Here is an 18,022-nt window from a genome sequence, read left to right as displayed (position 1 = left end):
CAGCCAATAGGAGCGGGCGGCGGGCGCAGGCGCAGCGCGTCGATGCAGGGGCGGCCGGAGGGCTTCGCTGCGGTGAGGGAGGTGGGTGCGTGGCCGGGCGGGAGCGGAGCGGGGCGGGGGGAGACCTGGGGGACTGGGATAGACCGGGGGGGTCCAGCAGAGGTTCGGAGAGAGGTGGCGGTTGGTAGTATCCGCGTAGGAAGGGTGGCTTGGCCTAAGCCTGAGAGGAGGATGAAGATGGAGAGGTTGGGGGTTGGCCTAGGGGAGGGAATAGGGGTCTGGCTTAGAGTGTGTGTATGGGGGGGGTTATGGGGGAGGGCGTTTGGATATCTGAATTATGGATAAGGGAAGGGTAGACGTGAAGGGAGGAGTTGGGTATGGCCTTGGGGAAGGTGTGGGGGTTTGGATGGAATCGAACAGACCATTTCAGTTGGAAGGGACTGACAACAGGTCCAACCGCCTGCCCATTTCAGGGCTGACCAAGGTAAAGCATGTTGTTAAGGGCATTGTCCCAATGCCTCTTAAATGCTGACAGGCTTGGGGTATTGACTGCCTCCCTAGCAAGCCTTTCCCAGCATTTGACCACTCTTGATAAAGAAATGCTTCCTCATGTCCAGTCTAAATTTCCCCTGTGGATGCTGTGTTCCTGGACTTTAGCAAAGCCTTTGACACTGTCTCCCACAGCTTCCTCCTGGAGAAGCTGGTGGCTCATGGCTTGGACAGGTGAACTCTTCACTGGATAAAAAGCTGGCTGGATGGCTGAGCCCAGAGAGTTGTGGGGAATGGAGATAAATCCAGCTGGTGACTGGTCATGGGCAGGGTTCCCTGGGCCTCTGTGTTGGGGCGAGGCTTTTTTAATGTCTTTATCAGTGGTCTCATGGGGGGATTGAGTGCACCCTCAGTAAGTTTGCAGATCACACCAAGCTGGGCGGGAGTGTTGATCTTTTGAGAAGAGGGGAGCTGAATTTCTGTGTGTGCTAAAGTGGAGAGGTACTGCGCGTCTTTGCCTGCTGCACCTCTTCGAGGGTTGCCCCTGAGTACTATGTGTCTTGTAGCATCGTTTGGAGAATCGTAGTTAGAAACCTGGTGGAACTGCATCTTAGGCCTTTAGTTAAAAAAGAGGGGAGAGTTACTTGATAGGCCTTATAAGCGTTTTTATTATGAAGGTTGTTGGGCTCACAGGAGCCTTAAACCATCATTTGCCAGATGGTAGCTTTGGGAATAAACCACCAAAGATAACGACCCTGTGGAAACTTGGAGGAGGAGAAAAAAGTAAACAAACACCAACACTTCAGAAACATGTGCAGAAATGTTCTGCAGATGATGAGCAAGGGCGGATGAGAAGGGTCCGTGACTAAGTTTTGGAGTCTCTGAGGTAGGCACACTGCAAAGGGATGGTGCTCTCCTCGTGAGCCGCCAGCACCTTCTCCCAGCGTACATCGCATCTCCTCGCACCCAGGGTAATTAGTAATGATTACATTTTGTTGAATAATCTCAAAGCACTTCACAGGAGAGGGTGAGTCACCTCCTTTTTATAGAAGCAGCCACCGAGTTACGTGTTAGCTAAAGAATTTATACAGTGTTGTGGTGACGCTGCCGGAAATATAATCCACATCTCTCTGCTGCTAATTCTCGCTCTGGGCTGCTGCGTGTAGCTGTGTATGATACTGCACTCGCTCTGGGGGGGCAGAAGTGTCAAAAAGACAAACTTTTTGGTAAAAAAAGAGGTGATTTACAAGATGTGGATAATGTGTTGATGTTGGGGAGCCCAGATTGGGAGAGACTATGTGTGTGTCATCTGGCCTATAGGTAAATGTGTAGGCAAACATAGGTTGCTTTAAAAAATACGAAGGAATTTATTTTTAAATAACTTAATTTTTTAGATTTAGATTGAAAAATAAATGATTCATAGATTCACAATGACAGAGATTCAAAATGTGAATTTGGGGTTGTCCTGTGCAGGGACGTTTTATGATTCTATGAGGTGGCTGTTCTGCTGCATACAGAGAAGTGATTTAAGGACTGTAACTCTCTCAATTTCTGAACCTATTCTTCGCTGTATTTACAAGTAATTTAAAGCCATTTGTTTATTTTTTATTTTCTGCCAGCCTAGTCCTTTGCATGGTATTCTAAAGGATTTATATCTGTTCATTGTTGGGTGTTTTGTTCGTTTGTTGTGGGATTTGGGGTGGTTTTTTTGGTTTATTTTTTTCCTGGGTGGGAATACTGGAAGGGTATGTTTTATTGCAGGTAAAGCTTTTTTCAGTGTGTTATATATAACCCATGAATATTCCCTGCATTGTTATACGAGGAGCTTCCAGCCATGTTTTAGGAGGAATAGAGTGGGGGTGACGTAATGCTGAGCTTCAGGTGGTGGGGTTAAAACAAAGTCATGGGAGGAGGAGAGGAGCAAGATCCTGAATTTAGAGTTATTACTCAAAATTCCTTGTAGTAAACCAGCTGTGCAAATGGTCGAAGGCCTCTAGCTCAGCGTTTCTGAAATGTGATTGTGAAAACTTTGAGATATGGGGGGAAAAAAAACCTTTTCATTTTGAAGGAGAGTAGCTGGGCTGTTTGGTCTGTAGTGGTGAGCTCACTGTTTACATCAGAGATGAAATGGATATATTTAACATTGCTTTTCATTGTGCAGCTCAAGTACGATGTGGCGCCCTCCGTGTAGGTGCTGTACAAGCTAATGAGAGAGAAGCAGAGGCAAGGTTCTGTTTTATGAAAGGCAAAGTGCTGCCAGTAGATGAGACCATGAAGTTTCTTTAATACTTACTCAAGGACAATAGAATTACAAAAGTAATAGGATAACAATGGTTTTTAGCTGCTCAGGAACCATAATCACAGGTTAATGCCCAACATTACATGACACAATGTGTGTGTGTCATAGGTGAAGTACATATTTAATGCCTTTTTCCAGCTAATTTCAAATCGTTGTGACCCCTTCTTTTTATTGTTTAATGTTGGTAAAATTTCTCATGTGTTTTAATTGAACTCCTTGAAGTCTTGTGTTAAGTTGTAGTATGCCGTTGAATATTCAAAAAGAGTAGCTTTGTTCTGTACTCTTGATGACTGTTTTCATTGCTGAATAAGACCAGTCTTGGTTATCCTTATGTACCTCTGTATTTCTGCAAGGTTTAAACTTCTTCTCTGAGAGAGAGAAGAGACAAAAAAACCAGTCATGCAGATCTGATGGTAATTAAAACGTCATTCATTATACTGAGGAAAAATGTGCTGGAACAATGAATGGGTTTAAATTTTTGCTTGGAAATTCTAGCCTGGGGCACAGAAGGAGGTGACGATGAGGCAAAGCCTTTAAGCTCTCAGGTGAGTCAAAAGTCATATGACTCGAGGCATGTGCATGTATATATACACAGGTCAACTGGCTGCTTCATTTCTTCTCCTGGACTTACAGGGCTTGTTCTATTCCTAGATCCAGGGTTAAGTATACATTCTCTGTTCTTTATATATTTTTACTTGTGGTAACGGGCGAAGTAGGATTTTTACTTTAGCTTCAGGTGTTTTTTTTTACCTGCTCTTTTGGTCTTTGAAGAGAAATAAATATTCAGGAAAAAAATTCTTCTGACGGATGGACAGCTCTGTAAAGGCAGCAACCCCCAATAAAAGGCTGCCTGAGAGTTCCACATCTACAGGTAAAGGTAAGGACCCTGGGATATGGTTTAGGAAGATCTTTTTTGATGGCACAGTTGTGAGACTGCATCAGACATTAGTATTTTCACAGCCTTAATGGTAGAGAGCAGGCTTGAGAGAAAACACTGTCTTGATAGGGAGCTAGTGGTGGTTTGAGAGAGTCTGTGGAACTCTTAGTATATGAAAATGGGCTCTAGGCTGAGATTTTACACAAGTTTGAGTCATTTGCTTGTTTACAGTTCCTCCTTCCTCCCTAGCCTGGCTGTGCCTGGTTGAAGGTGGCTGTTGCTGTTAGCAAGGTCTAGGAGTTGTTTTTCGGATGATGTTATGTTCAGCGGTGCCGGTCCCAGCAGTGAGCATTGAGAAACCCGCGTTTGGTTCCAGGTTTCCCTTGTGACATTCTGCAAGGCGTATAGTCTTTCGGTGTCTGGGTTTCATCGTTATTTATATATATAGGGTTTAGAAAAGAACATCTCAGGGCAACAGCTTGTTGTGAGCAGTGTGTAGATACTGATGAGATTTTCAGAAACTGGTAAAAGTAGCAAAGGCTGGCACAGCGTGGAGGAAGGGGACGTCAGCTACTTCGTGTGAGCCGAGATCTGTTGTGTTCCTGAATGTGACACAATGGGAGGCTTCTGATGGATTTTTTGTTATTATTATTACTTTTTCTGGGTCTGATGGGAGCTTTTTCAGTGAATTTCGTTTGCCTTTACGACATAGTTAGGGTATGAGGAGTTTAAGGGTGTAATAAAAGAGGTTTATTTTTGTTTATTGTCTGTTTACTACTATTGACTTTGAATCTAGGCAGTTTCAAACAGTTAAACCTAATCTGGATTTGTAATTTGTAAATCCTGATTAATAAAGCTATTACATGAGTTAGTTTCGCCACTCATTGATTTTTGTGTTGATGGTTGCACTTGATGATCCTATAGGTCTTTTCCAACCTTAATAATTCTATTATTCTATGATTCTATTATTTCAACGCTAATGTAACTTATGCTGTTGTTCAAACTGACATAGTTGTCGGTTATGGTAGCAGAAACTATACTGTTATTAGCACATAATTCTTTATCTGTATTAGAAATATTTTCCACTGAAGGTGTCCTGTAAAAGCCTGCTCAGGGATCCCACCGCTGATGTTTGTTTCTTTGCGGTCATATTTGACTGATTGTTAACGAGTATTGTTCTTCTCTTTGTTTCTTTGTGAATAACTTCTTTTTTTCTTCTGTATGACAGAAAGAAAATAACTTTTAAATAGGAATTAGAATCACTGGCTACTCACAGAGCCCAGTGAGTCTGGAAGAAACCATTCTGTTTATCAGATCTGTCTGGTCTAACCTCGCTGCATTAGAGGAATTACCTTCCTTTTCTAGCTGGAGGAATGAGGCCAGAGCTTTTAGGTCTTTCTCCAAATTATGAATTCATGTAGTAAATGATTGATAAAGCTGTTAGAAATCATATCTCCTAGAACTTGTCGTTGTTTCGTGGGCTATGGCTACTCACTGAAATCGGGTTTCTGCGGGCTTCTTTCCCCCCTTTCTTTGGCCCATAGTAAACTGCAGAGAGGGACGTGACTCCCCACTGGATTGCAGTTCTATTAGGACTAAACAGATTGCGAATTATCACTTTAAACTCCAGCTGTTTTGTAAAGTTGTGGCTTATTTTTTTCCTCATTTGCTTCACCAAAACTCATAATGCCATGGAAATAAGGGATGAAAATCAAAGTAAAGATTTTTGTGGAATATGACGTATCATGAGTAGTCCTTACCTCGGTAATACTGAAGTTGTGGATATATTTAATAAAAGGAGTCATTGGAACTGGACTCAGAGGTAGAGAGCTCTATTTAAGGGATATTAATGATGCAGCAGTCTGAAGACACTTGGAGATCTTCGGCGTGTGCTATAGGAATTCACCCCAGAGCTGCCTGAAGAAGGACTATTAGCGTTTTTACTTGCATTAGGATTCCTGGACATTTCCTTAAGGGGAACAGATTGTACTGAAGTAAAAAGCTGTAATTAGTGTCAGCGTCAGCCTAACTGGGGATTTTGTGGTGGAGCTCTTTTCATTTATTGCACCATACAGGTAGGAGAACACCTTGAGATAATGTTCTGGTGCTAATCCGTAAATTGTGCTATGATACATCAAAGGCTTTGAGAAGATAACGAATATGTGGGTAATTAAATCACCATTAGATAATGTATTGGGTGTTGACAAAGAGCTTAGTTGTGGAATGTAATTGGTCTTCAGTGCTCGTGCTGAAAACTGTAGCGTTATGAAGGCAATCTTACAGGAACCAATCTGACCCTTGGGTGCAAGAAGCCTCTTTGGAGGTGGGGAGAGACGCCACTCCAGAGATGTTTAATTTAATTTACCATTCCAAATTTGAGCTTGTTCTGATGTAAGCAAGCCAGGCCTGAGGCGTGCGACAGCTCCTTGTTTTCTGGCTGGGATTCCGGATACCGGTGAGCAAATCTTAAAGGATTAATATTATGTCATCAAATATCATCACGGGATCCAGGGAAACACGGCCTGTCACAGAGGTGCAGTGAAATCACCGTTGCTCTGAACATTGTGTCCCTTCGCGCTGAGCAGAGTCATAGAATCATAGGATCATAAAGATTGGAAAAGACCTCGAGGATGATCAAGTCCAACCCCCAACCTAACACTACCATGTCTCCTAAACCATGCCCTGAAATGCCACGCCTGCACGTGTTTTGAACACCTCAGTTCTGCTGGCTCTTTTAAGCCTCTGCCGGCCTGGTGCTGCTCGCTCCGCTGCCGCCTGTGTGGAGTTGCTCTGCATGCCAGGCCAGCGGCACATCTTCCAATACCACTGTGGCATCTTTTTCATCTTAACTTCCACTGGGGTCAGTCAGGGTTTTCCCAACCGTGCGCTAAGTGGTTTCAGTCCTTCCCAAACTCCTATTTCCAAACATATTTCAGAGTAACCGAGAAACAACGAATATTTCACAGAACAAAAACTACAGATTTTTGTGGGGGTTTATTTTGGCCGCATTGTTCTACCAGAAGTTCTGTTATCCACTTGAGTTTTGTAAGGTAGGTATTTTTGCAGGTGTCCTGAGACCAAGAGTGGTGGTCTGAGATAGTAGCAATTTCTGAAGAATATTTATCCATTTGTGGCTGGGTGTTTCTGCTCTTTAACAACTGTGAGTTCTGGTCAGCGGTGATTTTGGTTTCACCTGCGCTGTTGAATACGTTGGATAGACATTCCGGGCGTGCTCGTAACGTGCCTGGATGTTGAGATATCAGAGTGGAAGGGGAAGGACCAGTTATTTATTGTGATTGTTGTAGATAGGTATTGATGAGCTCACATTTTGGTATATTCTGGATTTTCTTCAGTACCTGTTGGTCTGTGGGAACCTGCTTCTGATGATGAGGTGGGGAATGGAAAATTTTTTACACGATCACCCTCCAGTAAAAAGGGGTATGTGAGAGACTCAGAGAAGTTCGTAAAAGTTTTTCATGTTTCTGCTTTTGGTAAGTTCCCCTCCACCCAAAAATATGAACATATGCATGTGAACATACAGACTAATCTAATTATAAAGCACCTCCCCATCCAAAACAGCGCAGCAGGTACTAAATGTCATTTGAATAGTAATTTGAAGTTTGTGCTCTGGTAAATCACATGCTGGAACATGATGAGAACATTCTAAACAGGGGAAGTAGCGCTGTTATGGAGTGGGCAGTAATATTGATGGTCTCCCTGAGAAAGGGTGAGTCTTTCTGAAGGAAATATTTGGATGTGTAGGAATAATTACCAATTTTTATAACCCATCTGTACCTATTTCCAAATCTGTCTTTGGCACACACCTGAAAGGTTACAGGGAAAGTCCTGGAAACCAGCTGTGGGTGGGGATAATTACTTAGGAGTGTTTGTAACATCGGCTTTTATACATTGCTAAGGATTCTGGCATTTTTTTTTCCTTCTCTTTTACTCTAGTTTCTCCTTCTGGCTTTGAGAGCGTTGCTCTTGTAGAAGAGGATCTGAACGGCGAGCTGATGAACGAAGACATCCGTATCCATAGCTGGCCTTGTTCTTACTACTTGGACACCAGCAAACAATGGGTGTCTGGCAGACTCTCACTGACTCCCGTGGCGATCAAATTTACAGCTGACAAGACTGGGGAGCTTTTGGTCAACTTCCATCTTTCTAGTATCAGTGAGATCAAGAAGGAATCTTCAAATTTAATCTTCAGCTCCCTTACCATCTTAGAGAAGAACACCAAGCACTGGTTCAGTTCTCTGCAGCCCAACAGAAATGTGGTATTCAACATCCTCGAGCACTTCTGGAGGGAGCAGTTGCTGTCAAGTGAAGGCGCAGGAGCAGAAGCAGCAGCTTTGCAATCAACAAAGGGAAAAGAACTGACCGGGTTATTGACTGGGTCACAGAAACGACTGGAGGACACGGCAAAAGTCCTGCATTACCAGGGCGAGCAGTTCGATAACATCATGAGGGGACTCAACAAGATCGAAGGGGATATGGATGTAGCAGACAGGTACAGTACTGTAGCATCCTCTGAGCTAAGCGGTGGTTGTGGGGTGGTATTATTTAGGCCTGAAATTTGTGGGGCAGATCCACAGAGGTCTTAAGGAAACTGAACTGTTGACTTTCACTGAAAGTTTAAGCCTGTGATGGCCCAGCTCTTGTTATAAGATGTTTTTATAGTTCTGTCTTCCTTTCTGGGCGACATGTTTTCACCCTGGTGAAGTTGTTTGTATATTTATAGATACGTATATGTGTGTGTGTGTGTGTATATATACACCTGTCCTGTCTCCTTCAAATAACTTTTCAAGGCCTTATGAATTTCAGCCACAACTGGTGGAAATGGTAGAGGTCTCCAAAATGCTAACAACCTGTAAGTTTTGAGAGAATAGGCAACCAGTTAGGGGAAGGGGATGCAAATGGGTGTCCTCACTGAAGGAATGGAATTCACATTTTTATTAGATGTCCTAGAATATGCATAAATGAAAAAATACCGGAAGTTGAGTTAATTTTGCCAGTCCTGGACCAGCTTGTTTTGCTGCTCTACAGCAAACATGACAAGAGTTCTGCTTTTCTGTTTCTTTTCAAAGGAAATGCTGAATATGGCAGGTGGGCTGCTGATTTGGAGACGGTTTCCTAGAGTTATCAGGAGACAGGTGCAAGTTATTCTTTACTTAAGGAGATTGTACTCCTTTCTCTGCACATGAAAGGCAGCTTTTGAAGCTTCTTTTTGTCTACAAAGCGTGTGTAGTTGAGGGCTTTCTGTTTGCCCTTTACTTCACATGAATTTACTTCCCAGCTACACACAGCAGTGAGGAATGGGTCCATGGTGCGGATGTAGTCGGGGAAGTGGCTGTAGAAACAGTGCTCCCTTATTTGTGCTGTAAAACTGCACTGCTTTTAACCGTACATGGAATACTCCCTGCCTTTAGGCCTAGGTGGAATAAATACATTTTGAGGAAAAAATGAGCAGTGCTGAGCAACGCTGAACTGCTGAGCTTTGTCTGCAGAGTCTGGTGGTGCAAGAACCGGAGAGACAGTATTAGGCTATTTGTGGTACTCTCAATCAGGCTCTTACACCAGCGTATTAAAAAAAATTAGCCACCAAGTGCTGCCTTTAGACAACTGAAATAATAGATTTGGAGCACGCTTGAGATGTTGCTTAACTTCAGCTGTTGCAGAACTCGGAGTGAATAGTAAATGGTTGGTGCCTTAATCAGAACGTTATGACTTTACTGTTTAATGATTAACATACAAAACAGCACGGAGAAATTCACTTTGAATGCTGCAAGTTGGATTCGACAGCAGTCCAAAACAGACAATAAGGTTAAGAGTAGTATTGTAATGTTTGAAGATAGTCAGCTCCAAGTGTCTTTGTGGAAGCTCTGACACCTGCATGAAGAAACAAACACAATAAAGTTCAAACTAGTTGTTTTTGGAAGAAGCATCTGTTTTTAGACGGATATCATGTCTAAAAGAAAGTGTTCATTTCACAACGATTCTGGTGATATTCTCCATACCCTTTAATGAAAAGCCAAGATAACTGAAAGCTTCAGCAATAGCTTTTAAAGTTCTGTAGCAATAAACAATGAGTAGGAAAATAAATACCTGCTCATTGTTTTTGGAAGAGGGTTTTGTTTTGGGTTAAGTTGCACTGGGAGGTATTATTTGTCCTCATGAATCTGAAGAGCTGGATGCTTTGATGTAAAAATGGAAAAATAAGGGAAGGCATTGACAAAATGTTAGCTGAGATTCCACTTTATCTACAGTATGAAGAGTTTGGCCAGCTTGCTCGCAGGCTAAAACACAGCCCAGAATCACAGAGTGGTGGCTGTTGGAAGGGCCCTCTGGAGCTCACCCCGTCCCACCCCCTGCTGGAGCAGGCACCCCCAGAGCAGGGGCACAGGGCCGCGTCCAGGCGGGGGGTGAATGTCTCCAGGGAAGGGACCCCACAGCCTCTCTGGGCAGCCTGTGCCCCTGCTCTGGCACCCGCACAGGGAAGGGGTTTGTCCTCATGTTCAGGGGGAACTTCCCGTGTTCCAGCTTGTGCCCGTGGCCCCTTGGCCTGGCGTTGGGCACCGCTGAAAAGAGCCCGGCCCCATCCCCCTGACACCCACCCTTCAGGTATTTATAGGCACTGATGAGATCCCCCCTCAGCCTTCTCTTCTTCCGGCTGAACAAGCCCAGGTCTCTCAGCCTTTCCTCCCAAGGGAGATGCTCCAGCCCCTGATCCCCTTGGCAGCTCTGTGCTGGCCTTGCTCCAGCAGCTCCCTGTCCTTCTTGAACTGGGGGACCCAAAAGTGGACCCCACGAGCAAAAAGCCAGAAGCCATTAGCAAAACTGTGTTTTAATTGCTCTAGACTTTTTGAAAACACTTAATTTTCTAGCATAGTTTGTGTGTGTGTGTGTGTGTGTGTTTCTCATAAATCTGCTTCCCCCCTCCCTGCCCAAAGTCTTCTCTTAAACTGATGACATATTTCTCCATTTCCTAAACCAACGTAGAAAATGGGGAAGACCATGATTGAAGCTCATTTGATTGTTACATATTAGGTAATTCGAACTCTTACCATAGGTAAATATGCTAATGTCTATTAAGGCTCTTTGGCTCTTGCTTTCTTTAGAAACTTGATGAGAAGTAACTACACGGGTAGTATCATGCAGGACTATTTTGCATATATGGCCAATCTCGTGCAGAAGGAAACTCTAGTAACAAACTTGTGTCTGCTAATTCAAGGTTATGTGAGCAACACCAGTTTGGTGCTGGTGTCTGTCATAAAAAGAACCAGGCCCCTTTATCTACTTTCCCATGTTTAAAACTTTGATTAACTTTATCTTGCCTGTTTGGGGGGGTTGTTTTTGATGATTAATCCTGTTCTTGTGTATGCCAGGGTATATACAGCTGCCTTCAGTAGACCCACATGCAGATAAGCAGCGCTGAGTCTTATGCACTAGCAGATGTTCAACGACCAAAAATAAACAGAAAACCAGATTCACTGGTTTCTTTTTAATATATTACTATTAGAGGACAAGGTACTCTGGTTGCAAATTTTCATTTGTATATAAGGACCGGGCATATAGTTTGTTGATACAGAGGGGTGACTCCTCCGTGGAAGGCCAGAGAAGTTGGCTGGAGCCTTTGTTAGGGCTGTGCAGCAGAAAAATCTTGACTGTAAATCAGACATTGCACAGCCAGGATGTCAGTCCCCGGGGAAAGAGGGGAGGAGACGAGTGAAGGGATAAAGTTATAAAAATTAAGGCTCAAAGCTATCCAGAGTGAGTTACCACAGTGTAAACGGAGCTTCAGACTTGTGACATTGCAGCTGCTTTTCAGTAAGTGAACACACATGCTTTTGTCATGGTGGATGTGATGAAGCAAACCCATATTGTAGGAATTTAATGACTTTTCATAGGTTAAGACACAGGCATAAACTGTTGTTGCCCTGAAGTACCTTGTAACTCTTTCATACACCAAGAGGGCAGAAAATGTGCTTGCATTCTGCAGAAATGAGGTCAGGTCATGTGTTCCTGTTTAGTTACAGCTAACAGGTAGGTTAGGGCATGGCTTTTAATTTGGAAGATGGTGTGTGCTAGCAGAGCCTAGGGCTTTGTCAGTCCTTCTCTGTGTTGAACTTAAGTTGAACCTCATAGTTTCAGAAGTCAGCCCTAAATCTATGACGCTGTGCCACTTCAAATTCTGTTATTGTAGAACTTTGTTACATCTCCTTTGGTCTGTCTTGGAGTGTCGCAGCGTTTTCAGAGGGCAGCAGAGAGCTCCAGACCCATTACTCATGTCGCATGCTATCTACATAAATATCTGATGTTCATGCTTTAGTTAGGAGTAGGTTCTTGGAACAATTCATTCTGCCTCCGCTATCCATGAGTTCAGTGGTTGACTCCCAAAATGACTTTTTCTGCTTTTCCTAGCAGATGAATTTCTTTTAAGTAGGTCTGTTTTGAAGCCAGTGCAGAACTTTGATGGCTAGTAAACAAAGCATGGTCAGTTACAGCTTCCTCTTTCAGATTAGTCTTTGCAGCCAAATTAAACAGGATTTTAAAATTGCAAAGTCTTCTGTAGACACACACTGATTCGCTCATGGAAAAGAAATCATTACAAAAAGCATCTTGAGAGCAGCATTGCTGTGATGCATATTTTTATCAGGTGGTACCTTTCTACAATAAACTTAAAAGCAAATTAAATCAAGCTGGCTCTCCTAAACAGCGATGAAGCAGTAGTACTTTATATTTTGGTCCTGTAAGTCTTGCGCCTCTAGGATTTCAGTCAGTAAATAGTCTTTTGTAGCATCAGTAAGAGGAAAGTGTGTCTTTAAAGATTTTATTACATGTCATCTGGCTTCATTAGAGGCACCTACTCCAGCTGCCGTGGCTGTGGCACATGCCTAACCACTGGGTAGTCTTTAAGGTGTTTATGGGGTAGGGGGGACACAATTTCCATCTGGGTTGCAATTCCTTAGAGCTTTTTTTGTTGTTGTTCGTTTTAAAAAGAACCTCTTCCCTCCCGTTAGTTAATCAAGAATCCAGTTGTGCCTCCAGAGATGGTTCTGCTCCGTGACTGGCGGGTGGGCTGAGAATTCTCCATCAAAACTACCCTGGTCAGGCTAGTGGCCTGCAGGCTGGTTTGGTTTGTGGGGTGCTTCCAGCCGGCTCGCTGCAGTTTTCCAGTGGGGACTGGCAAGGGTTATTTGAGCAGTGGATTCATCCCAGAGGGTTGACTTGCCTCTTCCTACGCTTGTCTGCAACTGGACAGGAGCCACTCTGGATCAGATGTGAAGTGGGTACCAGGGGCTGCTGGTGGGAGAGAGAGGAGGCGGCTGGTTGCACACTGGGAGGGAGCAGGGGGATATGAAGTTACTGTTGGCTACTGAATTTCTTTCCAGCCACCGAGGCTGAGTCATCCTGAAATACAGGATCCTCTGCTAGCAGGATGGGTTTGGGTGACAGGCAGGGCATGAGAGGAGAGTGGGAGAAACGGAGCATCATAGGTGCTGACTGTGGCTCTGCCTCTAGCTCCTCTCTAGACCTGGAGAGGGATGCTAACAGGCATCACAGCACATGGAAAATCAAACCAAAACCACCACCTTGCCTCTCATTCCCCCCCTTTTTTTTTGGTGGAAAGAGTCCTGGTGAGGCTTAGACCCAAAGAGACCTGTGGTAGTGATCCTTTCTTGGGAGAGGACCCCAGAAAAGGGGAATGGGACAAAATACAACCGAAGGATCGTGTCTTCCATATGACTGATTCTTCCTAACAGTGTGTTACATCTTTCTTGCCTACAGCTGATAAACTTAGTGCCTGCTTCAGTGTATCTTGTGTAGAAATAAGGGGCTTGACTCCCTGCCTTAGTTCTGGCTGTGCAGTGGTCTTCCTTGGGAGCAGCTGCTTAATTCCTCCATAAAGTGAGTCTGGTTATCTTTAAGCTAAGGCATGAGTTTACCAGCAAGGAGGCAACACTGATGGTCAGGCAGACGCTGGACACCAGTGGGCATTCTCTGCTGTGCTTTTCAGCCTCAGCCTTGCACTCTTAGTGTTTTAACTGGCAATGGGAATTCGGGAGTTGGGGGCAAAGCAAAAGGTGGCATCAGACTGTGGGGCTGAGGTATAAAGGAGTAGAAAACGGCAGTGATGGTGAAGGCCAAGTGTGGAAACATTGAGGTAAAAGGCAGTGTTAGCTGAAGAACAGATGGGTGTAAATTTGCCTGGCTAAATCCAGTCGGAAGTTGGATTTCTCACAGAACAGTGAGATTCTGGGACCGCTTTCCAACGTGTTAGCAAATGAAGAAAAGCTGGATTTTAAAATGGATGGCTCCTGGTAAGGCTGTACATACGTTCAGGGAGCTAAATAACAAGAGGGCTGGATGCAGTATTAAGAAATCTTTGTGTCTGTGGTAATTTGCTTTGAACTGGTGGGGTAGCACTACCCTCCTGCTGGCTTCCTCTCTTCTGACACTCTCGTTTCTCCACTAGGTTGTTGACGGAGCTCGAATCTCCTTCTTGGTGGCCGTTTAGCAGCAAGCTCTGGAAAGCGCCATTGGAAACCAAGCCAAAGGAAACTGCCACAGTTTCCGATTCGAAGAACCAGGAAGGAATCATAATTAGAATTCCAGTTATTATCACCCACAGAACAGACTCAAATGTCAAGCCAGGAAAACTCACGCTCTTTGCTTCTGGCCTGGAAATCAGTGACTGCAATTCTCAGGTCATTCACCGGTTTGAATCAAAGGATGTAGATGATATCAGAGTTCATACGCCATACGAAATCAGCGTCCGTCAGAGGTTTATTGGGAAGCCCGACACCTCTTACCGGCTCTTGTCAGCAAAGATGCCAGAAGCAATTCCCATCTTGGAGATGCAGTTTAGCAAGAAGATACAGTTTTTAGAAGATGCCCTAGGATTTGTTGGTGCCAGGAAGTCTCCTCAGGTGGATTTGGGGGCCTCCATTTGGCAAGCAGGTATGTGACGGACAAAGCAACGCATCTCTAAGCAGTAACGCTAGCACCAAAAGTTTCCAAGTCGTTTTCAAACTCAAAACAGTGTATAATATTTACAAGGCAAATCTGCTCCCCCCTGCCCCAACAGTGAGACCGTGCTGATGATAAAATGCAAGACATAACTGCTAGGTGACTTTAGACCTTCTTGCCGAGAGCGAGAGGGTGGAGATGCCGGAAGCATGCAGCCCTGTTTTAGCCTAGTTGGATTTACTTTCTCCCAACAGCATTAGCAAAACCGGTGACTGCAGATGCTTGAGGCTGAGTGTCCCTCAGGAGCCCGACAGCTGGAACATGCCAAGCCCTCTTTAACATTGTGCTCTCAGCTGGTGTTGTCACTAACTCCACACTGCTTTGTGAAAGGATTAACTTAATTTGAGTTTCAGCTACCGGCCCATGTTTTAACTACAATGTCATTCGTTTTCTGGTGGTCACCAATGTGGTATTGTGCCACTCTGTGGGCAAGGGTCATTAGAAATCCATTCTTCTCTCCTCACTGCATGCCTCGGAGTCCTCTGTCATTGCTATTTTTCCTTCGGCAGTTTGTAGCTGGAAGCATATTTATATTAAACCCGTCGTTCAGTTGACTGTAGAAAGTTTAAAACAAATATCCAGTCCAGCAAGTTTTTAAATAACACATCGGATAAACATCATGTTAATTTTTGTGTCTTAAAAAATAGAATTTTGTTACTTGAGCAGTTCAGGTGTTTGGGTTTAGAAGATTTTAGGTCTCGCATTAGGTGAATGCATACTTTAATTGTTTTAAGAAGACACAGTGGAGACAGAAACCCTTTCACAACAATACGAATGACATTCCTTACTACTATTACTTCTTCTAAAATCCTGGGGAGGGTTATCTTTTTTTCATTTGTTTTAGTAATCCAACCCTGGATTCATTTGCAGAGCTGGTGAATTTTTGCCTGTTAGGAATTTACTTCTATCAACGTGTCCAAATTATCTTTTTTTCCTAATTGTTAGTGACAAAAGAGCAAATTGGTGGATGGATTTATTGCCAGTATGTTAAAAAAGAGTAGAAAAATGGTACAGTAAAACAACAGATGAACCTATTTCTGTGCACCAAGCTAAAACTGGACTTCAGCAGGGAGGATAATGTCCTCTTGTTGACGAGTCATCAAGGGCCATAGCTTGGAAAAGCTTGTTAATTTTTAAGGAAGTAAGTCTTGGGCATCTGGCACTAAAATGTCAGCACAACAACTTAGAGGAAAAACAACCTGCTGGTTTCTTAAGCACGGAGTTATTCCAGCAAATTGGTGTTCAGTTCCTGATGGTCTTAAGGCTGGTTACATAAAATAATTGGTTATACAGCTCTACTGTGCTTAATTTCCCACTGCTCTGCTCTGTTTGCATCTGAGTCAGTGAGTCAAGGATATTGCTCTCCTACCCCCACCTGCATTTTGACTGTTTAATTTGGAAATGTCAGTAAAGAAAACTGGAGGTTATGGAAATCCTGACTTCTCCAGCTCCACCAAAACCCTTGTTTGTTCCTTCCCTGGAGTCTGTCGCCATCCGCCTTCTGTCACAAGGTGGCAGTCACGGACTGCCTTTTACCCGCTGGGTTTTTTCCATGGCCGCTCACATGGTGGAAATACTGATTTTTAATTTTTTTTCCTTTTTTTTTTTTTTCCCTAAAAGCAGGGGAAAAGAAGAAAAAGTCTATGTTATGCATGCCTGCCTTTGTGTACACATAAAATATATGTGTGTATTTTCAGATAGCAAATGTTGATTCAGAGACTTATAGGTGAAATATCCTTGCAGCGGAGGTACATCTGTCTCGGTGAACTGTCTCGTAGCGTTCTTTGCCCTCGGTGGTGCAGCCCAGAGACGCGAACATTTCCACAACTGTCATAGTCTCATCTGCATCCTGTCTGTTTATACTCGTCCTGCCTTAAAGTTGTGCATATTGTACATTTATATAAGTAAATACAAATCCCTCTCGTCTTTCCTAAGAGTTTTGGCTTGATTCCACCTAGAAGAGGAATTTGTGAAGAGTTTTAGACACACCAGATTATCTGAAAGTATTTTTAGCTGCTTTGCATGTCTTTTCTGACTGTATTTTTTTGGATCAAGCCGCACGGGTGTTTAAGTGCTCAGGACAGAGCAGAGAGGTTTGTTTTGTAACAGAGAGGTTCTTCTGTGCTGGATCAAGCCCGTGCTTTCCTTGCCAATAACGTCCTCAATAATGGCTGATAGCAGCTACCCGGGATTAAAAAGCACAAGAAATCCTCCAGTGGGTCTGCAGTATAACAGTCTAGGGCAGCGCTGTCTCAATCCTATAGCTGAAGACTGGCATTCTCAGTGTTTCATCCCTCTCGAGGCTGCTGGATTTTTCCTGCTTACCCTTGTGACCAAATGTTCTCATGAGTTTCAAGCACTTTATTCAGAGGTTTGGTAGCTTCTCGTCCTCACGTGGTGGCAGCGAGTCTCACAGTCCGACTGGGTGTAACACAAACAGAACAAAATTGCTTTTAAAATGTTTCTGCCTTTCTATTCAATTCTCTCCCTTTTTTTAAACTAGAAAATTTATGGGCGATGCCAGATCTCCTTCCTCATACCATTCCTTTGCGTGCCTTTGTCACGTCCGCCTCCTGTTCCTGTCCTCAGTGAGATTAATGGAGTGAAATGGATAGATTTCTTGGTTTTAATGAAATAATTAGCATATGGTGACACTCGGCTGATAAGAAACCCAAAGAATCTCGTCTGGCTGTTTGCTGCCATGGGAAGGTCTGTCATTCCCTCGCCGCTTTGTCCTCCGAGGGGGACCATGACAGTAATTTACCATAAGCAGCGTTTTTCAGTGCCTGGTTCTTAGGCCCTCCGAATACAAGCTGCATTTGCACAGGGTAACACTAGTACAGTGAATGACTTGCTTGTCTTAAATCTTGACAGTATCTGAGTCCAGTGACTCTCAGGCTGATAACCGAATAATTCCAGGGATTATGAGTGTGCGGTAATTACTTGAGAGGGATTTAGGGTTTGGTACTTTTGGTTTAGCTTTTGTCTCCCTTTTCACGGGGAAGTAACGCTATCCAAAGTGGTCGGGTGTACACCGTCAGTTGGCCAGCCAGCTGGGCACCAGCTCTCCGACGCGGCCGCGAGCTCTGGCATCTAACGTGCTTTCTGTCCTGACGTACAGAAGAGCTGCTGTCGTCCTGTGCTGGGTCAAGCCATGTGCTCGCAGGTGGCGGCGGTAGCGTTAGCTCCCTTTTTGGTACCCCTTTAAGTGGGAGAGCTTTGGAGATGTTTGAAGCGCCTAAAGGAGCCAAGATGTGTGTCTCGGGTGTTTAGCACCCATCTGCATCAGAAATAACAACCTTTCCTCACAGCACGTCCCTGCTACC

The 18,022-nt window shown here is 44.0% G+C and overlaps 1 protein-coding gene across 5 annotated transcripts in view; it reads left to right on the top strand.

Annotated features, from left to right (window-relative positions):
• The first annotated feature begins 21 nt into the window (after nt 1–21).
• Nucleotides 22–18,022, top strand: part of SNAP47 (synaptosome associated protein 47) — a 30,653-nt gene continuing 12,652 nt past the window's right edge. Inside the window, exons 1-3 of one of the 5 annotated variants that reach the window (XM_064445185.1) lie at nt 22–72; nt 7,620–8,175; nt 14,143–14,627. In XM_064445185.1, coding sequence (XP_064301255.1) covers nt 7,679–8,175; nt 14,143–14,627 — 982 coding nt within the window. In that variant the 5' untranslated portion in view covers nt 22–72; nt 7,620–7,678. Of the gene's footprint in view, nt 82–419; nt 1,461–1,506; nt 3,666–4,771; nt 7,157–7,619; nt 8,176–14,142; nt 14,628–18,022 lie in introns of those variants that run through there. The other 4 variants (XM_064445183.1, XM_064445187.1, XM_064445188.1 and 1 more) reach the window with 4 other exon arrangements.

The sequence above is a fragment of the Phalacrocorax carbo genome, chromosome 2, assembly GCF_963921805.1.
Source record: "Phalacrocorax carbo chromosome 2, bPhaCar2.1, whole genome shotgun sequence".
Taxonomy (NCBI): Eukaryota; Metazoa; Chordata; class Aves; order Suliformes; family Phalacrocoracidae; genus Phalacrocorax; species Phalacrocorax carbo.
Note: the sequence above shows the minus strand (reverse complement) of the source record. Positions and strands in the feature narration are given on the sequence as shown.